General features: G+C 53.4%; 1 protein-coding gene across 1 annotated transcript; it reads right to left on the bottom strand.

The window, feature by feature from the left end:
• Positions 1–2,919: 2,919 nt before the first annotated feature.
• On the bottom strand, positions 2,920–22,738 carry RGSL1 (regulator of G protein signaling like 1; the record flags this gene model as incomplete). Its single annotated transcript, XM_082002732.1, has 20 exons — positions 2,920–2,939; positions 5,131–5,226; positions 8,000–8,147; positions 8,788–8,926; positions 9,668–9,848; positions 10,892–11,021; positions 11,414–11,510; positions 12,001–12,118; positions 12,594–12,787; positions 14,095–14,203; positions 14,634–14,738; positions 15,405–15,636; positions 17,389–17,451; positions 18,020–18,975; positions 19,152–19,313; positions 19,634–19,738; positions 20,721–20,850; positions 21,604–21,678; positions 21,953–22,035; positions 22,645–22,738. 20 exons carry the CDS (start codon positions 22,736–22,738, stop codon positions 2,920–2,922), a joined length of 3,237 nt encoding a protein of 1,078 aa, XP_081858858.1.
• Positions 22,739–23,386: the final 648 nt, after the last annotated feature.

The following is a 23,386-nucleotide window of genomic DNA, read 5'->3' as shown; positions in this document are numbered from 1 at the left end:
CCCTGATCCTTTTGGAGAGCAGGGAGATGTGGGACAGCCCCCATACACCCAACACGTCTGGGAGGCAGGAGAAGAGCTCGGGCATTGCCAGACAACATGGGACCCTCTGATAAAGGAAAAGGAGTCTGAGCTCCTTGCTAGGGCCAATGTTCCCCACAGCTTGCACTGATGAGCTGCTCATCTACTCCTAGAAAGAGAGGGATTCTCTCTTTTCAGTCTTTTTGAAACACAGCAGCCAGCAAATAAGATGCCTAGGCAATGGTCTGGCTGCAGAGTTGCCCTCGGCCCATTATCCCGCTGATCTGGTAGAGGCACGGTCAGCCCAGCCTGCTGGGACCTGAATGACTTCTGCGGGGGGACGCAGGAGATGCTTCCACGAGAAACAGATGTAAGGAGCACCATCCCACAAAATTCCGCTACTGTGCGTAGTCCTGACTCACCTGAAAAAGGCCACTGACATCAAAGGGAATGCAGGGACCCGTTCCTCCTTCTCTGCCACGGCAGGCTGTGTCTGCAAGGCAGGGCTACGCGCAAGCATGCCCTGCCTAGGAGCAGCGCTGCTGGGGGTCCATCACTCTCCTCCTGCCAGGCTCTCCTCCCTTGCACAGAGCTGGTGCCCATCGAGCAGCCAGCTCAGAGCTTTGGTGTCGGAGGCTGGGTGGCACAAACCCATTTCTGAAATCCTATGGCACGCAACATGTGTCTGTTTGTCCAAGGGCTCTCTTGTTTCTTGGCTAACGCTCTGATTTGCACGATGATTATACATTGCTTACGGAAATATTTTTCAGCCATTGAAAAGATTTTTAATTTTGGTCAAACTGAGATTGTTACTCTTTTGATTAGCCGGTGGAGAACAAAACTTGGAATAAACTTGCCTGGAAAACTAACTCTACACTCATTTATGGATGAGGTTTCTCCATCCCCTGTGCACAGAAGGAGGTAGTCTGCAGCACTATAAAGCACCAAAAAGATGCATTTTTTGCCTCCCTGTGGAGGTGCCTCTTGGTTGTTTAGGTAAGGTGGTGGACACTTTTGTCACTGCTCAGATGAATTGCTTCTGGCCCATATGGGTATCTGATGGGAAAAGATATTGGGAAGTACTGAAGGCTTCCTGTCCTTGAAAGCAAGCTGTCTCTTCTGAAATAATGGGCTGAACGGTGGGGGTTTTTGCACTGTTTTTGTGGAGTGAGGGTGAGGATTTTGTGGATGAGTTGAGGTGTGAAGATGGGCATCAATGCTTGCATGTGCATGTTTGTGTACCTGTAATACTCTGGGAGCGGCTGCGTTTGACCCACCTCCTCTGTAAGCGGGTGGCTGCCAGAACGCATCATTGGGGCATCTGGTTTGGCTGTGTGTGCTTATAGATGTATGTACCTGCAGACCAGCACTGCTGTGCAGGAGTTTTATTGCAGACTGCCACACACGTGCTCATGGCTCGTGAGGTCCAACTGCCAACCTGCATCAGTGGTCCTGGCTCACAGCAAAGGGCCTTCTGACGGTCTTGGGAACCTTTTCAAATACATAAATGTGACAACAAGAAAGCTTGACCATGCAGCTGTTGGTGAGGTGCCAATAGAGGAAATGCATCCAGGATAATGTCGACTCCTCTTGTGTCAACATTTGTATTTTCTTCTTTCCTCCTTGCTTGTTTTTTCTTGCTCACTCTGTCTTTCTCATGCCCAGAAAGCAGGAGGACACCCAGAGATGCGTGTCCAGGTCTCAGCAGCGCGGGGAGCCTGGGTGCTATGGGGAGCACGGTGGCTGCATGCTGCAGCAGCACATTTCTGCTCTTGCACAAGGAGAGGTGAGGCCATGGGCTGGGTTCCTTCAGCCGTTTGAAAAATGTGGCTTGCTTTGACCTTTGTGTCTTCTTGCATCACTCCGCTGTTTTCCTAAAGGGCTGTGACTTGGCAGCCTTAACAGGCTGTGGAAAGGACTTCCTGAAAGCAGAGAGCACTCAAGGATGTCCAAACCAGAGCAATGATTAAACCCGTGGAGGCTGTGACTTGTCTCTCTGGGGCAATCGGGCTGCTGGGAAGCATTTCCAGGGAAGGTTCGTGTGGTCTGCAGGGCCGTGTCCTGCTTCCCGAGAAGCCAGAGGTGCCGGCAGGCTGGTGTCGGAGGAGAAACTGGATCCATGCACGGCATTTGCAAAGCTTCTTGCTGACAGAGCATCAGGCCATGGGAAGAGGTGGGGCTGCAGGACTGGGACCAACGCTGGGGAACACAGCAGGCTGCCTGTCCTCCTCACAGGAACGGAGAGGATAGGCGAGGGCTCAGCAACAGGCCAGGCAGGACGGAAAACCAGCAGCAAGGACAGATGGGCAGTATTGCAACCGGGTGGTATGGCAGTGCCTGGCAAGGATGTCCTAGGGAGCCAGGAGCAGGGCTGAGGTCAGAGCCAGCTGCCAGAGTTAGTGCTGCCTGATGTGCTGACGGCTCCCAGCATCACCGCCCGTCTGGGAGGTGCTGCCTGCTTTTGCCTCGGACAGGCAGGCTTGCAGACCATGCATGGTGCCCAAGGGCATGCTGATTTGGCCCTAAACAACTTCATTCTCCCGCTGTCATGCCTGTACATTGTGTGTTCGCTGTGCCTTTTTCCCCTGCTCCTGCTGGGGACCCCCAGGGCAGCGCTCCCAGCCTGGGAGCATCCCTGGCATGGGATCAGGTGCTCCCCATCCCGCCACTGCTGTGCTCAGCACAGGCTGCTGAGCACAGGGGTGGCCCCAGGTCAATGCGTCTCATCTGCTGCACTGCGCGCGGGGAAAGAGTCCACAGAAGCAGTGGAGTGAAGATTGCTCTTCGCTGCGGTTTTGCCGTGATGAGCTCCAGGCACATCCACGAGCCTTCTAGGGACCGGGCTCAGCTGGGCTCAGACTGCGGAGCCTGAAGTCTTGTGCAAAGCTCAGACAAAGGCAGCTAGCTTTTGCGGATGAAGGCTTTTGGGGCAAAATCAAGTTACAGCACAAGGGCAGTTTTGAGGATCTGGTCACAGGCCAGGCCGCAGGAAGCTGATGCTGCTCCTATGTGCCTCATGTCTTATGAGGAGCGGCTGAGGGAACTGGGGTTGTTTAGTCTGAAGAAGAGGAGGCTGAGGAGACCTGAAAGGGGGTTGTGGCGACGAGGGTGTTGGTCTCTTCTCCCAAGTAACTAGTGATAGGACGAGAGGAAATGGCCTCAAGTTGCGCCAGGGGAGGTTTAGATTGGATATTAGGAAAAATTTCTTCACTGAGAGGGTGGTCAAGCATTGGAACAGGCTGCCCAGGGAGGTGGTGGAGTCACCATCTCTGGAAGTGTTCAAAAAACGTGTGGATGTGGCGCTTCAGAACATGGTTTAGGGGACATGGTGGCACTGGATTAATGGTTGGACTTGATGATCTTGAAGGTCCTTTCCAACCTTAGTGATTCTGTGATTCTATGATTTATAGAAATGTGGTTGGACTTTGGGTTGGTTTGGTTTTTTGATCCCCCAGAAGCAAAGCGTTGATAATCATAACTGACAAATACGAAACACGTTGTCATCTGCCTTAAATGTTATTCCCAGGACGCAGTCTTCGGGGATTTGAGGGTTAAAAAGTAGCTAAAAATAGCCCCGAAGTTACAAAGCTGAGAGCTTGCAAGGCCGCTGTCAGAGGCAAGGCGTGATAAAGGCGGTGGTCTTTTCTTCATGAGGTCCAAAGAAGGCCTGGGATTTCTGCCACTTCCTCGGGACTTGGCAAAGCCACTCTGACTCAGTTTCACCCGGGGAAAACGAAGGTCTGTCTTTGATATGAATTGCTCAGTGCTTTGTAAACACAGGTCTACCGGCTTTTAAAAAAAAAAAAAACCCGTGGCAAGGCCCCGAGCCAGGCATGAGCTGATTGGAAAATCAGAACGGCCCTGGCCAGAGAGGCACCACCTCCCCACCCAGGGGCAGCTGAGTAGTAGACCAGGTGGGGTCTCAGCCTTGCCACCCACAGCAGGTATTTAATTTGTGTGGAAAGCATGGAGGGCTGAGGAGCTGAGGTGAGGTTGTAAATGGCGCTGAGCAGAGGAAAGCAATCCCAGCCCTCGGCTCCCTGCGCAGCAGGGCTCTGGGGACCGGTGGTCTTTGAGGGCCCCTGTCCCCAGGTAAATAAAGTATTTACTGTAACTGCTTCCTGGCTTTAAGCATCTTCCAAATGTTTTGGGAAAGACCTCAAAGGTGGTGTGCTGTGCACCCCGTGTGATTTACTTAGGCCGTTACTGGGCCCTTGCTATGGGCAATGCAGTCTTCTACAGATACATGTGAGAAAAGAGACTACCACGTGGACAAGGGCATCTCCTTGGGTGGAAGTATGTCATGGCGTGTCTCTGCCATGGTCGCAGAGGTGCAAGCTGCTGCGCTGTGTTACCGGGCAGGCTGGAGGACGCTGTGAGTTGCTTTATTTTTAGGTCATATTGCTGATTAAGTGCAAACTATTCAGTGTGTCCAGGCTGCTCAGCTTTCTTGGAGCACACCCCTGTCCTGCTCAGTGTGGACAGCAGGTTGAGAGGTCTGTTTTTCCTTGGAAATCTGTCCTTCCCTTGGTGCCTGTAGGGAGGGGAGACATGTTGCATCAACAGAGGCAGGGCATGGGTGATGGGGGACGAACAAGCAGAGCTCTGTGCTCCCGGGGGGTGTTCAGGGCGTGCGGAGGGGCGGCAACCGGGGATTTCCTGCGAATGTTACTGGAGGTAGTGGGATCACCAGCACCCTGCACAGACCCCCCCAGCTGGCCTTTGGGTTTTAAGGTTTTGAGGACCCCTGTCCCCAGGTAAAGTATTTACTGTAACTGCTTTCTGGCTTTAAGCACCTTCTAAATGTTTGGGGAAAGGCCTCAGAAGTGTTGTGCTGTGCACCCAGTGTGATTTATTTACACTGTCTGCTGCCCCATGTGCTTGAGCTGGTGTGGTTTGGGGGAGGTAGACTGCCTCTGCGACTGCCTACCTGCTCTGCAGAACGGGAGGCAGACTTGCTGAATGAGAGCCTTTTCTCAAGACTTTTATCTGCATCTGAGAAAAACAACATGCACAAACCTCCCGTCACGGACCGACCGATGCAGGGAGCCCTAAAGCCCAGCTCCCATCCCAGCAGCTGGAGCAGGAAGGTTCCTTTCCGCACTGGCTCACCTTTTTGCTTCTGCAATGGCTCCATTTTCTTCTGGGGCTGTGGCAGCAGGATCTGGATCCCTTTCAGAAGCGTGAAGACAATGATGGTGTGACTGTCTGGTGAGGGAGAAGAGATGAAGCGGTACTGTGTGGCAAGCGCTCTGATGGTGAATGAGAGAGGACAGCAGGATGTGTTGTCCCCTTTGAATCCCATGGGGCTTGTACAGAGGTCAATGAACGGTGGTTGAGCAAGGGCATGAGTTACCCTTGACTGCAAGGCTGTTAGGGGGCTGCAGGGCAGGGGTGGCATGTCCCACCCTGGCTTTGCTGCAGGGTTGAGGTGTCCTGGGTGGCAGCCCGGAGGCTGGCGAGGAAATGGCATTTGGAGAGACGGGGACAGGCACGGGCGCAGCTGCACAGTGCTCTCAGCTTTGTGCCCGCGTGGGTGGCCTCTCCCGGGAGGAGCACCGTGTTCGCGCCCGTGAGGTGGGGTGCAGGCAGTATGGCCGGTCTCAGCAGGGACTGTGTAAAGGCGCAGAGAGTGCCACGGTGACTCCTGGAGATGGGAGAGGGACTCATGCCTGGCACCCTCCCCGCCGTGCGCGCCCCGCACCTGCGCAAAACAGCAACCCTCAAAATAAGCGAAAAGCAAGACGTGGGCGATAGGAGGTTTTCTCTGCAATTACAGGTATTTTCCCTAGCAACAGTAGTGCCTTTTAAAGACGACATAACTGATTTTTCCCAGCTGAAAAGCAGGCTGTTTATCTAAAGGTCAGAAAAGCAAGATCCTTAGATAAATGTCATCAGTGCACGTGTGATAAGGTGCATAAAGGTCTCCCGAGCAAAAGGTGGCAGGCACATTAGCGCAGTCACAAACAGCCACTGTTTTTGGGTTGCAGGCTGATTCGGTTTGCTCCTCTCTGACAGGGTGCTGCAGGCAGGGCTGCCCGCGGGCTGGCAGGCAACGCAGAGCAGCAGCCAGCCTACGCTGCACCCCGTGGGTCCAGCTCTGCCCCACCAAGGCATGACCTCCCTACTCAACCAGGCTGAACGTGCCAGCCGTGCAGGGCAGGAGAAACGAGACGGGTCTGCTAGATCACACGTCTGTCCCATGGCACGCCACCAGAGCTGAGGGGTTTTATCTGCCTGGCTCTGGTTATGCATCCCTGCGAGGTGCTACAAGGAACTGTGGCTTGGGGACAAGAGTTGTCCCAGGGACTTTCACTGCAGGATGAATGTCCACATGAAGAAGATCACAGTCTCTTCTGCACGTTCCCCGGGCTGTCTCTCCAGAGCAGTGTCTCAGCGCACTCGCTCTCTGAGGCTCTGTGTAGTTAAATGTGGGCTGTGAGGCTTGGGCAGCGGCGGGACTGCCTTAACCCTTGCAACAGTTGGCACTCATTGAACGTGTCCCTCTGCCCACCAGCTTCCTGCAGACCTCGGCAAACCCATGGCTTTGTCCCAGATAGCACAGCAGGTAACTCCTGTGCAACACGACGCTTCGGGCTTGTCACGAGCTGGGAATAGGCGTGTGATGGGTTAGATTTGGCCTGTTTTTTTCTGCTGGCAATAGGCTTTTGCGTTAAAATGGCTATTTTTGATGTGGCCCTAGAAGGGCAGTGAGGCTCTGTAGCAAGGTGGAGACTCGAGCTGAACATTGCATCTTATCCAGGGGAAAACGCAAGGTGTGGGGTGATTTGAGCTAATAGACATGGCTCGGCAGTCTTGGAGCACCCCAGCACGGGGGTCTGTTACCCCAGCTCAGCTGCGGAGCCGTAGCTGAAGCACCTGCCTGTAGGTATCAAAATCCTACAACTCTGCTGATTTTTAACAGGAACTTGACAGTGATAAATGACAGGGAGCAGAACTTCAGCTTGCTGACACCCACTCGACCGTCAAAGCAAGATTAGTATGTGCCTATTTTGGTTTCCTCTTTAATCAAAAATCAATTAGACAATTACCAAATGAATATTCAGCCAGGGAGCCAGGTTGTCAGGCAAACTGACAGCACTTAGCACCATTTTCTTTGTGTTTTTCCATTTAGAGTTATCCCGTGTACTGAAACTAAACAAGTGGATGAGGAAGGGGGAAAAAAACCCTCTTCCTCTTTCCCTGGAGATGTCCTAGTGAGTGTCACATCAAATCCTGATGAAACTTTTTCTCCATTCCAGATGTTCAAAGTGTCCTTCATGTAATGCCACTGAGCCTGGTGTTTGGCTGCATGGTTCTTCTTTTCCTGCTCCCATCTGATTTGCAACCCAAAAGATTAGCTGCTTTATTTCTGCTTTAGGGTGTGTGCACGAGAGTATTTTTAACTTGGTTTTTGAAGTAAACAGGAGTTACGCAACAGCTCTTTGCTCATGAAGTCTCTGCACCCACTTCCCTATTCCCCAAAGAAATTTCTAAAATCCCCACCAGGCAATTTTGACTGAATTTGAGGGGAAGGAACGGTTTCAAAGATGCTTCACTTTCTAGTAGGCCTGCACCATGTATGTCCTCAAAGCTATGTGAAGCAACTGTGTGAAGGAAGGGGCTTGGCTCTTTTAAGAGGAACACTGTGGGACACCAAAATCTGGACATCTCTGCATTGGAAGAACAAGCCTGAGGACAATTGTGGACAGGCACTCAGCTTACTTGGACTGTAGATGTCAGATGACTCGGAGGAGCTTTGTGTACCGGGCCAAGAGATTGGCACCCTGTCCTTTGTGTGGATCCGAAAGCTCCTCATCACCTTCCAGGTGCAGAACCTGTATGAGAAATACTGAAGGCGGCAAACCTCCAAGCAGACATCTACAGCTCATCTCCTGGGGAGTGTCTCCTCTGCATTTTCATCATGTCAGAGGAACAGGTGGCTGGAGAACAAGGCTGACATCCACAGAGCCTCCCCCACCTTGAGAGAGAGGGGATAGGTACCTTCTCCAGAAGTGCATCAGGATGGGGAAGATGATGACCTTGGCCCTGTGGTAGAGGATGCGGTTCAGTAGCCCCTTGGAAGATAAACTCCAGATTAAATCTCTCTCTTCTTCAGAGATGTTTACCTGGCCAATGAAGAGACTTTGATTAACCAAAGCAGTTTGGCACTCCTGGTGGACCCTAGAGGCATGTTTCTCTCCCTGACCCCACCTTGCATTTCATCAGTCTCTAAGAAGAGATACTAGTTATGTCCTGGCCAACTGTCCCAGGTACAAGGGTGGGATGACTCCTGGATTTCTCTGGAGGGCACTGTGCTGTGCTTTCCAAAGGGAAGGTAGGCAGAGCCATGGCTACTGTAGGGGAAAGAGGTGGGTGCAGTGGGGAGGGGATGATGGTGACATTGATCTCTGGAGACTGAGAGGACTGAATTGGTGGAGTCCAGTCCATTCTGGTGCTTCAGCCCTAGCATTTCTCCAGCAGGTAAAGGATTTCACCATCTCTTTGCCCACCCACTTATTCTCAGTCTGTCTGGGTCAAGTGCTAGCACGGGTCTGGTGGTGGATCAGTTCCCATCCCATGGAACCCAAGTGGAGGTCCCAAGTTCCAGACTATGCTCTGAAGCTTCATAGCATGTTTGGCTGGAGTGGGTCCAAACCTCTGCCTGGTTCCCCTTTCTCCACAACTGCTCACAGCTGCGATGCAATGGTCTTGAGCAATGAGCAGACAGCAGCCTTCAGCCTTCCTGGGCGGATCCCAGCATCTTACCCGCAATTTGGGGGGAATATCGGAGTTCAAGAAGAGTTTGCTGATGATGGCAATTTTCCTTTTGAGAAAGGCAATTTGCTTTTCTGACTGCATGTTGCGGGCTGCCAGAGCTTCAACTGAATCAGCCAGCCTGGAAAACCTGCAAAGGCATGTGAGGTCTTGCTCTGAGACAAGTGCTCTGACTGCTAGGCTGGACAATCATGTCCCATCTTAGCTCCATATTTACTGGGTCAGAAAAAGCAATCTACAAGGTGTGGAACAGTGAAACAGGTGGGATGAAAAGCCACTTCCCTCTTTGATCACCCTTGTGGTCATGGCATTCACCTGGAGGACGTGATATTTGCCCTTCTTCAGGAAAAGAGGGGAATCGAAACCTGCTCTTGCACATGTGGGGATGTGCTGACTGCAGGGCTGTTGTGCATCAGCCATGGCTTGTTCTCATGGGTAGGTCAGGGAACTGGACAAAGTCAATGGAGAAATGCCACAGCTGGCACATCAACAAAGGTATAAGCAACATGTTAGATTGCTTGGGACTATCAAACGAAATATACTTCTAGGATACTCAAACAGAATCCCTGAGCCAGGGGACTTTTTCTGGTTGAAATGGAAGGGTTTGAGGGCTCCAGAGAAGGGTAACCATGAGCAGATTAGATGTAGACAGCTACGGGGTGAGACTTTGGTTGTCTTTTGCTAGAATGTGATGTCCAGCCTTGCACAGAGGTGCTGATGGGAGTTTAGGGGTGGCAGCACAGTGTGTGCTAAGAACTCCGTGGACCAGGCTTTATCCCCTGTGGAGAGATGGGCACCATCTGCGGGTGAGTTTGGGCCAGAGCCAAGGGAGACTGGTGGTACCTGAGCGCCGGGTGGAAAGGGAACTTACTTGTCGATCTCCAGGTAAAAGCGGAGGTCGTCAACGAGGAAGTTGATGGTAATGAGCTGGCTGTTAAAGAGGCGGCGTTTTACTGATAGCACCTCCTTGTCCGGTGGAGTGCCGGCAGAGGCCGTGTGGGAGCGGGAAGTGCTCACGGTGCTGCTGCTCTGCGCCGAATTGATGGGCAAGTCTGAGAGAGGGGAAGAGCTGTTGTGTCCTGCTTCTCCCAGCACTGGGTTTGAGGCCAGCTGGGCATCTGATGCTGAGCTATACCCTGCTCCTTCACCTCACCTGTGCTTGCTTTTCCTGCATGCAAGAAATTTGCTGAGGGTCTTTCTACCTAGGTGGACTACACCCTTCCTGTAGCCGGGCTCTCCGCGGAATTCAGAGCCATCCAGTGTGCAGCCTTCCTCCTAGCTTAGTAACCTCCTCCATTCATCCTCCTCTTTCCAGCATCCCCCATGGAGTGCTCATGTTCACTGTTTTCATAGGGGATGGCCACAGTACGTTAAATCAAAAGTCTGCCTGTCTGCCTCACCACTATCCTGTCTCCGACAGAGGCCAGAAGCAGATAACTAGTGAGAAGGAAAGGTAAAACATCTGTGTTACTTCTCCCATATAAAATGTTCTTCAGCTTCCAAACATTTTCATTTCCAGGGACTTCTTGATCTAGATGGGATTTCTGTGTATTTAGCAATTTCAGTGGGTTTCTTTTCTAACAGCTTTTCCAGCCTGCTATCAAACCTGCATGTAAACTTTAAGGAGCTACATGCTTTGGCAAAGCGCTCTGTAGTTCATCTCCCTGTTGCATAGAAAACCATCTCTGTTTGCTTATTTTTGGCCTGTGTCACCTTAGCTTCACTTAGTGCCTCCTGTTTTTTGTGGAAGGCATGCAAACCTGCATATACAATTATCCCTTGAGAGAAATGCAACAGCATCGTGGGGCACCCGCATCAGAAAACCAGCTATTGCATGAGTGTGTATGTGTGCATGTTGCCTGTGCAAAATTCTGGACCTCATCTCCTGGCTCCAGCGCCTACACGTGCAGATTTCTGCATGGCTGTGTCTGGCATCCTGAGACTCTTGTGGCTCTTTATACGCCTCCAGCAGAGAAAACTAAGTCAGCATATGGGGATGGGAGATGAGCCACAGGTTTCCTCTGTTTACTACTCTGTCTAAACCCAGGACTGTCTTGGGGAGGGAGGTGAGGGGGTGGCAGGAGTCCAGACATACTTTCCTCCTCATTTTCTAGTTCTTGCCGGAGAAAGGCCTCAAACTCCACACGGCGTTTGTCATCGTCCATCTCCCGCCGGAACTTGCAGATGCTCTTGACGATGTCCTTAATGGCACGCCAGGCCCACCACTGCAGACACACGGCACAGCCCTGGGAGCCATCCCTTGGCTACAGCTACAGGGCTTGCTCCCAGACACAGCCCTCCCGTTTGCACCCATCACCGTAAGCTGGAGCACCAGAGTGACCTATGAAATACCAGACCGGTATTTCTGGGTGTCCCTGGTGGCTATAGGTGGTAGTGTGAATCACTTGGCCAGTCCTAACCAAATCTGGTGGAGTCTGTGTGGAGTCGGACTCTGGAGCCTGTAGGAATGAGGCTTTACCTATCAGCTGCCTTTGTGCAACCCTCCAAGTCTGACCCCCTCACCCTATTCATGTGGCAGAGCTTGACCCACAGCATCTCCTCTCTTTCTTGCCTGGACAACATCCTCAGCCTGCCAGCAGAGAGGGTCTGTCCTTACCATCTTGTTTGTCTTGAAGTTCCCAGTCCCATGCCGCAAATGATGGTTAGACTTATGCGTGTCGCTCGGGGGGAACAGGTCCTGGTACTCCTTAAACCTGCCGGCGGGAACATCAGAGAAGGAGCATCAAGGGCGGCCAGATGCAGGAGGAGGAGGGTGGCTGAGTAGGGGGAGCAGCTGACAGGGGCTGAGGGTCCCATGGGATTTCTGTTCCTTGAGGACGTTGGAGAAAGGGATGCGGGGCTGGATCCCCTCCCCTGGGCTTGGTTCGTACACGTAGCAGGCTTGGGAGTGTCCACCCTGCTTATCTGCAATGTGTTTCCTCCTCCAGTCCAGCACTCTACAAGCCCAACAGTGATTTGGTCCCCATGGGACAAGCCCTGCCAGCTTTGCACGGGTATATGTACCATCAGCTGCAACGGCAGTTTTGCTGGGGTGAGGGCCTGGCTGGGATTTTGATGCACCAGCTGATAGTTCACAGGGAAACATGTTTGTAGCAGTTGCTGTCTGTCACCTTGGGGTTCGCATGGGAAGGATGTGTTTGTGTAACTACTGGGCTTAGGAACCAGCTTGACCCAGGTCCTCACCATTGTTTCTCCATTGCTTTCTGGACGAAGATCTGTGCTGTCATCAACATGAAGGGGCTGACTACTTTGGCCTCATTTATTTCTCTGATGATAGAAGAGTGGCAGTCCAGCTGCTCCTCTGGAAGAGAAGTGTGGTTACTGCCTGCCCCTGCCAGCCATCCCCAAACCACTGTGACACCTCTTCCTACCCTCACATCGGCAAGTGGCACCCTGTCCCACCGCTGCCTGCCCTCTCTGCTCTTTGCCAAATTTGGTTGTCTCATCTCTTTTCCTTTCTATACTGTGCTAATTGCACATACTTTGGGAGTGAAGCTGTGACATCTAACGGAGACAAGATAGGGAAGAGCTATTTCTGCCACTGCAGGAATAGCATGTTACAGGTATTGGTCAGTAGATCCTGCCAAAGAAGTAGACCACCTTCCTAAAAATATCAATGGTGGTGGAAGGCCTCAGCAAATAAATGCTCCACTGGATGGGAAAGGAGAATTGGCAGGTGTGTGCAAGAGGATATAAAATCTGCAACCAGCATCCAGCTCAGGGAAAAGAGGCTTTCATCATGAATGGAGTAAAGTGCAGAGTGGGAGGGTGCCTACCAGCTGGGATTTCACCATGGAAATAATTTCTGACAATGCTGTTAACGAGGAAGCTCTTCGTCTTGGGGTTGGTCTCTGTGACTAGCTTCTCCACGGCTATCCAGAAACACAGTGGTTTATCTGCATTGCGCTCCTCGAGGAACTGCTTGAAGAACTGCAGGTGGGCAGGGTTGTGTAGCACTTTCACAAAGTGCCTGCAGAGGAGGAGACACCAGGAGATGTGATCTCTCTGCTACCAGTGACCTGGAAAATACCCAGGACTTCTGTGCTTGCTTTTCTTCAGGTGTCTCTTTTGTTGGAAGAGCTAGAAACATGGGTGACGGGCACACGGGATCTGTGGAGCAGATGGGCCAGTAAAGGTCCTGGTGGGGCACAGCCTCCCTTGTCTGTCTTGCCCATAGAATCGTTTAGGTTGGAAAAGACCTTTAAGATCATCATTCACCAAGCTGTTGGGAATCCATGGGGGGATTCTCCTGACAAGCTGTTTCTTTTCTGTCATAGGTGCACCTGCCCAACAGCTTTGCTGCCACGTATCCGAAGGAACTGGTCTCAGCCTGAAAAGGAGGCTTCATCTAGGGAGTCAAGGAGAAGGCAGGACTCTGGGTTTGTGATGGAGACCTCCGAACCTGCAAATGGACTGGGCAGCCCCGCAGAGGCCATGGGATGGGACACCTGGAGGGACTAGTGGGAGGAGGAGGTTGTGATCACCTCTGGCACTTGCTGAGAATAAACAATAATTGGCCACTGGATGGCAGAGAGCGTTATGCCTTTGGCTGTGGAGAGGGTGTCCTGGAGTGGAAAACCCTTGCCACTTGCAGGGATATCGATGGATGTAAAGCCGGAGGACAGCTATGTTGACAAGATTCAGCAGAGCTTTGGAAAACTAAGGGAGTGGATTGGGATTTTTGGGTCATTTATGAGGTTAGCAAGCCTTTATTTGAAAATCACTGGACTGGGTCACATATTTTCTTTGTTTAAGTGTGGCTCCCAAGACTGACTTTCACAATAAACGACGAGAGCTGCTCCTACTCAGGACTTGTGTCCTGGTTACCATTTACATCCCAAGGTGAAGCTGTGAGGACTCATGTCTGGAGTATTCCCAGGAGGTGAGACATGAGCCACAGGGACATTCATGTGGTCAGCAAGTACAGAGGTTTAAGTGTGGTCACAGGGTGATTTTAAGTGATTTTTCTGGGAATCTGAGGGCTGCCCAGCTGTAGTATTAGGTGGCATGCCAGGGAGTGATTGAGGATGAAGTGCATGAGACTTGCACGAGAGGCATAAATCTGAACTAGGGGATTGGGGGTGTGTCAAAACATTCTTCTCCTTTCCCTGGTAACTCTACAGCTTGGACCCACAGTCCACCCGTGACTACATCTAAGAGGGCCCAACGGTGAAGCAGGGAGCAGTGGCACTACAGGAAGGCACTGGGAAAAATCTACTTTCTGAAAGAGTGGAAGTAGCAAAAGCCAGCAAAGCCCTGTGCTGCAAAGTACCAGACCTGGGTCTTCCAGATGGCTTCTCTACTGCAACAGTGGTGGACTTCGACATGTTTGATTTGCTTTTTCTCATGGGAACAGACGATTTCTTTCTGTTCTCGGGTTCAACAGCTGTGGGGACAGAACAATGTTGGTCCCTTCCTCAGGTGACATCCAGAGCCTGCTTACAGATGTCCACAGGGCAAAGGACCCCAGAGCCACGGACCCCAGAGCCACCATGCTGATGTCTGCATGGTGAGCCTGGCTCAGGAGACACTGGGTGCTGTGGGAACTCTTCACGTCCGCATGGTTTGATATTCTCGGCATCAGCTTCAGAGAAGCCCTCCCACTACCACCCTCTCTGGCTGGATTAACATCCCAAAAACACACCTTTCAAGGGTGGCTAGGCCTCTCCCTCCTTCTGGAGATGTTCTACCAGATGATGGGATGCAAGCAGGTAAGACCCCTGCTTGTCCAGTCCCCTAAGTGTATGCTGGAGCACCTGAAAGGGCATGGTGGTTGGGAGCCCACTCTGCTTCTAACCTGCTCAGAATGGACTCACCAAGTGGTGGGCTTTTGGGAGACAGCTCATTTTCCTTGCTTGGGCTACCCACAGCCAGCGAGGGTTTCTGAACAGCCAGCTCATTTGACATCATCTTCTGGGAGTCTGCATCAGACAGAGAAGAGGGGACAGATCCCATGTTCATTCCTTCTGGCTACAACAGCCCTTCAGCACTTGCTCCGAGTGCCGTGTTGTGATCATTACTCACCTTTCCTTTCCCTTTGTGTGTCCTGTTCCCATGGGCTACGCGTGACACTGCATTTCTCGGGTATGACTGAGGCCCCACAAACTACCAAGGGTTGCTACAGGTGACTACTGTCACTCTCAGTGCACCAGCAGGTGCCCAGAAACCTGATGTTGTTCTCAAAAGATTACATGAGAAGAACAAGCTGACGTGTTACACCAGCATGGCCAGTCCCAGCGTTCACAGAGGAAGTTCAAGATGTGGAATTGGGATGACAGTGGCTGGCGCAGGGTTTCAGTCACTTTGCTGCATCCTCCATTTGATCTGGTGACCCAGGCCAGTGCAGGGATGTGGCATTTGGTGCCTCTGGTACTGGCAGGAGGGAATTTGGCCCATAGGTCACTGCCAAAGCTTGGATTACAGCTCCCAGACAGCCTGTCCCAACCCACTCCGTGATGTCCATGCCCTGTCAGCAATACAGCAAGGCATCTGTGCGGCAGGGGCATTCGTCACTACGGGTGCACAAAATATGCTTCGTTAGCCTGAGCCAACATGAGGCACAGCAGAAATTCAGAGCCGCCTCTTACCGGTGCTGCACGGGAGAGGTTCCACCTCTACCTGGATGGAGCCCCCCTTCTGGAGGTCCTGAGAGGCAATTAATCGCCAGTGCTTGGAGGAGAGACCTTCCAAGTTCCTCGTGCCCTGCAAGGCCTGGCTCAGCTTCAAGGACTGGATTATCCGCTGGGACAGGAGGAAACGTTCACCTTTCCCGACAGCGTGGCCTTGCATCTCGGGCATTGGGACATCGCTCTGTGGAGACTACAGCGAGAAGAGCAGAGGGTGATTGCACAGAGCACGTACCCACCCGAGGAGCTGCTCCTGCACTCCAGCGTGCTAGCTGCATGTTTTGCTGCACCTTGGAGTACAAACCGACCCAAGTTGGATCTCCGCTTTAGCTTTAAACTGTCTGGAACAAATCTACATGAGCACGAAGCTCAGCATAGACCTTAAGCCTACCCCTGCAGCTGCTTAAATCTGGCTCACATCTGCCTGCAGCTGGGATGTACCGGGAACATGCAGCAGGTCCCCCAGGCAGCAGCTTTCCTGGAGAGATCGAAATCCACCCAGGAGGGCTGAAAGCAGCCCTGAAGGTGTCCCCGGCAGACAGGTAACCTCGTGTGCCTTTTTGGTTGGCTGCTATCCCTGGGACCGGCTCTGCCCGATGCCCTGGGAGTGCCTCCCTCGCCCCCCGCTGAGACCCTCCTGCGGATTTTGGCCCTTGCCTGGCCTGCCAAGCAGCAGGGTCAGAGCGGCTGGAAGCCGACCAAGATACAAGCTGCTGGGAGCGAGCACCAGAAATAACCCTGCTAAGCCCCCAAGCAGTTCCCCTGACATCAGTGCAGTGAGACCTGGGAGGAGTTTGGCTTAGGGGATGCTGCCCGCAGAGAGCATGGCCCCAACACCTGCTGAAGTGCTAATTGCACTCCCAGACCAGGTCCGTGCTCTGAGGGGTAATTTCCTTGACAAGAGATGCTTAAAAGCCCGGGCAGCTAATTAGCTTATAGCCAAGACCATTTAATGAATCAGGGTCAGGAGCTGCCAGCTGACTTTTCCAAAATGCTCAGCTCTCGCTGACTTGAGATGCTGGTGTGTCTGTGAGCCAGGTCTTTGGGGCCAGTAGCCCTGACAGCCTCTCCTTACCCTCTCCAGGATCGTCTGCTGATTTTATATTGCGGTTTGGGGAAAAACCTGAAGGCTGGTTTGAAAAACACCGTTTGCAGGGAGGAAAACTGCCTGCATAGGTTGTGCAGGGATGCAGGTGGGATGCTCAGGGGTTTCGGTCTGCAAGGAGGTTTCCTGGTGTAAGGTTAGCATTTAGGGCATTGATAAACACGAGGTGTTAGTGCGATGTCTGCTGCCAGGAGGGATAACAGTCCAGGAAGATGAGTGCTTGTGTGACTCTGCTTTCTTAAGTCATCCCTTTACACAGTGGAAAAGATATATGGAAAACTTGAGCACGGTTGAATCATAGGCTAAGAGGCTGCATGCCCTTTTCTCCCAGTGTGTTGGCCAGGCACTCGTGCAGGGACATATGCGTGTGTGTCTGCACATGACTCACATTAATAGCAGTATTTGCTGTGGGCAAGGAAAAAATGGGGAGAGTTAGTTCCCAGAAGTGGGCAACCATGAGGCAGTTGCCCAGCACGCTGCCTGCTGCTGGTCTCACCCCTGCCTACCCTGAAAGACTGCGTTTAAGTTTCTCCCTGCTTTTGGGCCGGGTCATGGCCCGTCTCAGGGGAGCTCGTGCAGGATGTGCCTGCAGCACTGCTGACTTAGGGGATGCTGTGGTGGAAGAGCTGAGGATTGGGTCGTTGCTCCAGGCAGCTGGAGCAGAGCAGGCTCTGCCGTATCACCCTGTGGCAGCACTGGCTGAGGGACACCATGGGATGCTGGACCACTGCACCTAATGCTGGGCTTCTCCTCCCTCCCTCCCTCTCTCCAACTTTTTGCATCCCACTGGTGCCTGCATACCCCGCGAGGATGCCTGTGTCCCCTGTGCATCCCCGTTACCATAAACCGGAGGAACATCCTGTCATCATCAGCCAGAAATTCCTCGTAGAAGCAGCAGAGCACCTGAGGAAGAGCAAAGGTGGGTTGTCCTCAGTCAGTGCTCCAGGAGCAACCGCCGCTCCCCAGCCCCACCACACCCTGAGGGTGCAGTGGAGATGCCGTGGGCAGGTTACACCTCGCTGAGATGCCCAGGACAGCTCTGCCAGGAGCAGCACACCCAGCCTGGTCTGTTGGGCTGCTCAGAGGCTGCCCAGAAGGGCTTGGGTTGTAAATGTGTTTTACTCGTGTTGCACTGGAACCAGCGACTGGGATGCGAAAGGGTGGCCACTGCCCTGCTGTCCCTTGGCATGTCCATCTAACAGCCAAGGTCACCAGCTGCTAAATGGCTGCTCACCTCTGCCCCCTGCCCGGCAAACCAGTGAGGATGCTCCTCTCCACTGGCCTGCCCCATCTTTGTCACTGGTTCCAGTGCAAGGTGGCTTGCAACTGTAAGTTTTTTCCCTTCCTAATCTCTCTTCATTGTCATTTTCCAAATACCTCTCTTAAACATGCCCACAGCCCTCACACCGACCCAGGGGTGCCAATGCCAGCTGTACCTCCCAGCCTGACCGCTGCCAGCACCACTCTGTACCTTGCAAATCTCCTCCTGGGCTCTGAATATCCAGGGGGAGAATTCTCCAGACATCAGATGGTTCCGCAAGCTCCTGAGGGTCCTGGTCTCCAAGGGAAGCAGCTCAACGGTGCCCTCCTCCAGGTAGGTCTTGCATATCTTCTCCCCGATCAAATGACACAGGAAGAAACTGTTTTCTCTGCTGGGGTCCAGCACCACGGGCAGAAATTCCTCCAGGTCATGCCACAGGTCCAGGAGACGAGTCTCCACAGACCGGTCCTGGCTCTTCAAGAAGTCCCTGAAGGGCCGCCCTGCACAGGTCTCAGCGCTAAGGGCCCAGGGAAGGAAACTCATGGTCTTGACCATCTTTTTCAGGGATGGCAGCTGGACAAGGCGTGCAGAGGAACGCAGGTTAGAAAGGACTTTCTCTTCACAGAGGTCTTCCAGATGAAGGACCTGTTCTGCATTGGGTCTGGGTCTTGGTCTTTTGGGAGAGTTTGCTCCTCCTTTGCCTCCAAGGTCATCTGACTTATGAGGAGCTGATCCCAAAGCATCCTTATCTAGACATGATTCCTTTGTGCTCCCAGATGGCTTTGTCTGCCTTTCTGGTCGCACCTGAAAACTGGGCACCTTCATTTCTTGGGTGTCTCTTCCCTCCTTGACCACAGTCCAGATCTCTGCTTTGGCCTTCCTGCTGCAGTAGGTCCCTGACAAACCCTGGCTCCTTTTAATATGCATGGTGAGGAGATTCTCTGAAAAGCCTGAGGGCTCCTGCGAATTGGCCTGTAATAAACGCTCCCGATATTCCTGCAGCAGAGGCCAGCATGATTTCTCTTCCTCCATGCCCATCTTGCAGTGGATGAAGAATTTAGGGAGCCAGTAACTCTGAATCATAAAAAGGGTCCGTTCCTGCATCTTGCTTAGGGTCTCCTTCCTGGTGCTGATGGGCTGAATGTGCCTGGCTTTCAGCTGTGACCCTGAAATGGATGCAGGGGATTACAACGGGGAGGCTGGCTCCATCCAGACCTGCTTGTGCCAGGCGAGTTCCCCAGCCAAGCAAAGCTGGTGATGGTAACCCATCTCCCTGGGAGCATCCAGGAAAGTCCACCTCACTGGAAGGGCACTGCTCATCCCTGGCTCCCACGTTTCTTACCAATGATGGTCCTACAGAGAGTGATGACGCTGGAGCCTTCGCGCAGGTGAGTGGCTTTCAGCCTGTGGAACAAGGACAGGTAGAGGTCCCTCTGCCTGGCATCTGACTCGTCAAGCCCCAGGAGCCTTTCGGTGGTGAGCCAGAAGTTGATCAGTTCTTCCCCTATGGATCAGACAGGGATGGAAGTTGGAGGGAGTCCCTGAAAGCCCTGCTGATGAGCGAAGCAGACAGTAATTTTTAAAAAAGAAAGAAGGAAAGATCTCCTGGATGAACCGAGGTAAGAGACAAGGCTGTGCATCTCCCCAGAGTGCAGCGCCCACGTTGAGGCTCTGCTGCTGGCTCATCTTCCAAAACCATGTCTGGGATCACAGTGTCTCTTCTCCCACCAGTGCTCACCCGTGCCCTCAGGTCTGTGCCAGTGTCCCGCTGGGCAGGTGGCCCACGGCTGGCTGAGAAGGGGCTGTGGAATGCCCCGTGCCCACCTGCTGTTCCTTGGACGAAGGCCCGAAAGCGCCACATGCCCTGGCTCCCGCTGATGCACTTCTCCAGCAGCCACCGGTCAGCGCTTTGCAAGTTCAGCAGTCTTGCTGTCAGAGAGATCGCAGAGCACGGCATTGGGGGGTGCGTGCAGGAGCAGCACCCAAGAAAGCCCTCCAGACCCCCCCAGCATCCCCCCCAGCCTCCCTGATACAGGCTGCCGGAGGGCAGCAGCGCTGTGAGCCGGGAGACCAGCAAATCACACTGAAATGGGAGTTTTGGGCAGGATTGTGGGATGCACGTGTGGTGTTTGCAAGGATGCAGTACAACCCACTCATGTCGTTGACATTCTGCCCAGCTATCGTGCCTCTTCCCCTTACAAACATCCATCTTTTTTGCCTGAATTTGGATCTTGCCTCAACCTCTTTTAGCCCGAGGTTAAACCCGAGTGGAGAAGCAGCAGCAGCGCATTCAGCAACGGCACTGGAGCAAGCCTCGATGAATTGCTTATTTTTCTGAAACAAAAACCTGCATCCCCACTGCTATAGCTTTCTTTCCAGTGGCCTCCCCTTGCACTGACAAAGCAGTTGGCTGGGCTGAGATGGCTCGTTTTATGGGCAAGTGGAGCACAGTTCAAACTTCCTGCTGGTAGGACAGACCACGGCATAGACCTGTTCGCCCAGCGTAGGACTCATCAGACAAGGACCTTATCGCAATACAGCGCAAGAGCTCTGGGCACCCTGCATAGCAGCAAATCTGAAATGCCAGGACCCCCGTTTCCCGTGCCCGAGGATGCTTTCCAGCCCCACTCCACCCATGAGCTGCACAGTAAACCCTGCTAAGCAGCTATTTCAGCTCAACTCCACGGAGGCAGTGAGCCTGTACTAACAGGGCTGTGGGGTAAAGCCTCGCTCATCCCATAGAAACCCTGGGGTCTGCCACATCCCTAAAAATGGGACGTGCAATGCCTTTTTAACCTGGAGCGGAGGCACGACCCGCTGGGCAGGCACCGGGCTGTGACAGCCCCGGTGAGAGGAAGCCCCGCTGCGGTGGCGAAGCCGCTCCGATTTCCTCCGTGCCGCGATGACTCACCTGCTTCCCCCGAGCGAATGAAACCCAGGAGCTTCTGGCAGAGGACGAGGTGGAGGCACAGGCTGGATTTGCAGAAGTGAGGCAGCCGGTGCTTTTCCAGCCAAGCCAGTAAAGCCGGGGGGCTGAGATCCTGCGTTGCACCCCCCGCGCCCAAGGAGAGGATTAGGCTGTGAGCAAGGAGCCATCTCTTGCGTGGGGATTAGGGTAAGTAACGGGCCCCTGCTATGGGGGAAGGAGGCAGGGAAGGTGCTGTGTTGCTGGACGGCGATGCAAGCCATCCCCATGCTGAGAAAGAAGGGGGTTACTTGAGCTATCGCCCCTGCCTGCAGCCCCACGAGCTCTGTCTGCAAACCTGGGAGACCCGGTGCTGCGTGGCTGCCTGCAAGGCTGCCTCTCCTCGCAGCCGGCCTGCTTTCCCGAGCCCGGGCAGGAAGGCACAGCAGCTTCCTGGCAGCGCTGAGGGGAGCAGGTTCCCTTTTGCTCTGGGATCTGAGCACCGCAAATGGCGCTTGTGGCTGTGGGGAGGGCTAAGCCAGTTTGAGGATCAACAGGACCCTGGCTCCTGGTGAATTCAGGAGGAATACAGGACACAAGGGGCTGATATTCATGTCCTCCTTCCCTGCCACCACACATGCTCTCCTTAACTCCAGCTATCGATGTTTACTGAGGGTTGGATGGACCTCGTAAGCTGTCCATGCACCAGGACTTTAAATGGCTTGTGCTCCTCCCAGGGCTTAAAAGCAAAGTGATATCTGGGTTTGAAATGGTTTGAAACAGGAGAGCCAGAGTGTGGCCTTGGCAATGAGAAACCGACTCCTTCCCTCCCCTGCCCTGTGCTCTTCCTCCCGCCTCCTCACCCTCCTTGCAAGGGGCATTTTCTCACCAGGCAGCTTGGCAGCTCTGGCCAGAGGTCCCACTGGCCTGTGCTGCTGATGTAAACGGGTGTCTGGCCAAAAACCTGTATCAAAAGGAAAGGGGAGAGCTGAAAGAGATGGAGGGGGGCAGGGGAGCCCAGAGCCCAGCTGTTCTAGTTAGTCCTCACTACAGAGAAGGGCACCGCCTTTCCTTTCAGACCTCTATCTCCAAGCTGAGGTCCACAGGTTTCCCTCATTTTCCAGCCTGAGTGTGGTGTATTCCCAATTTTCCTTGGGCCTCTAACACCGCAGAAGCTGAAAGTTTGCCTGAGAAGAGCTCAGGAAGGTCCTGAGCTTTATGGTGCAGAACGGACTTACGGGGAGATTCAGAAATGTGTTGAAAAAGTCGACAAAAACATCATCTCTCAGCAGAAGCCCCATGTCCGTGGAGGCTATGGTTGCTACAAGGGGGAGAAGAGAAAGTTACCTGGGCTTTGTGTTGTGTGATATAAATGTGAACCAAAGGATGAGTTTTGAGAGGGACAGCTCTAGGGAATGTGCAGTATGGGCTTGTCCCGTGCATGCACAGGGGGATTTGGAACTGCGACAGTCCGTGAAATCTGGGTCCCAGTGCACCTGCGTGCTCTGGGTGGGTGGCACAGGGTGTTTGGAAAGCACAGAGTTCAGCTGCACGCAGGAGCTGGAAAGTTTGTGCTGTGCTCCGGTGCTGCTGCTCCAGCCCCACCGCCCTGATGCCCCCTGAGTCCTCTTGCTGAGGTTCTGGTAGCAGATTCCCCCAAATTAGCAGGCACCATCAGGCTGGGCACAGCTTGTGGCTTTGGTAGAGTGACAGTTGTTGCAGACCCCCACCCCATCCACCCAGGACATCAAGGCAGTGTGTCTGTTGTGCCACCCCCATGTGAGGGGGTGGACTGGCATCAGCCTACTTGCACGAAGGCACAGCTGTGTCACAGGGAGGACTGTTTCGGAAGCCTAACGCTGTTTTTTCCCCCACTGTCCCCTTCGGGGTATGCTTAGAGGGGCTTTAGCCTCCAGCAAAGGTAACGCACCGGTGGCCATCATGCTGCCGTATCCCAGGGATGTGTTCTGGAGTGCCGCGCTGCTTGTGACACACTTGTTCTGGCAGGTCCTCGGGGGAACCATGGGGCTTTCAGCACCTCCCTCTTTGCTGTCCTTCAGGGAAACGTCACTTTTTTAATCACCAGCCCTGCAAACACAGTTGGGCAGGCCTGAAAGGAAACCCTTCCCCTCTGCCCTCTTCGGCAAACTTCTCGCCTTCAAACCAGGCTCTTGGTAGCACCTCGGCACCGTGCGTGGTTGCTGTCAGCATGTCTGCTCAGATGGTGACAGAAATGTCACGGGAGACCCTGCTATGTCTGCCCCAGACAGAGCAACCCCAGATTCCTTCCTAGCTGTCCTGCTTCATCAGATTTGGGGCTGAGACCCAACCTTGGAGACCTTCCAGTGGGAAGAGGAGAAAGAAAGAAGGAACCACATCCCTCTTGCAGTAGCAGTGACCTGTTTCCCTGGCAGGAGGAGGAATCAGCTCCCCTGGTGGGTATTTGATTCCCCCCAGTCTGTAATGCTGTGGTGTCAGACGTGGCAGGGCTGCTAGTGCCCTCCAGGTTTTGGGCACCATCGTGCCTGGGGTCTCTGATGTGCCTTGCAGTAGGGAAGTGGGTCTGCTTGTCTGTGCTGTCGGTGGGAGCGGGAAGGGTTTCGTGGCCTGTGGAGAGTGTGGAGCAGAGGTTTTGTGGCCTCTCCTGCACTGGACGTCTCTTCTGTGCTTGC

This window comes from Phaethon aethereus, assembly GCF_964289735.1.
Source record: "Phaethon aethereus genome assembly, chromosome: 8".
NCBI classification, from domain to species: domain Eukaryota; kingdom Metazoa; phylum Chordata; class Aves; order Phaethontiformes; family Phaethontidae; genus Phaethon; species Phaethon aethereus.
The sequence above is the reverse complement of the archived record's forward strand: the minus strand, read 5'-3'. Positions and strand labels throughout refer to the sequence as shown.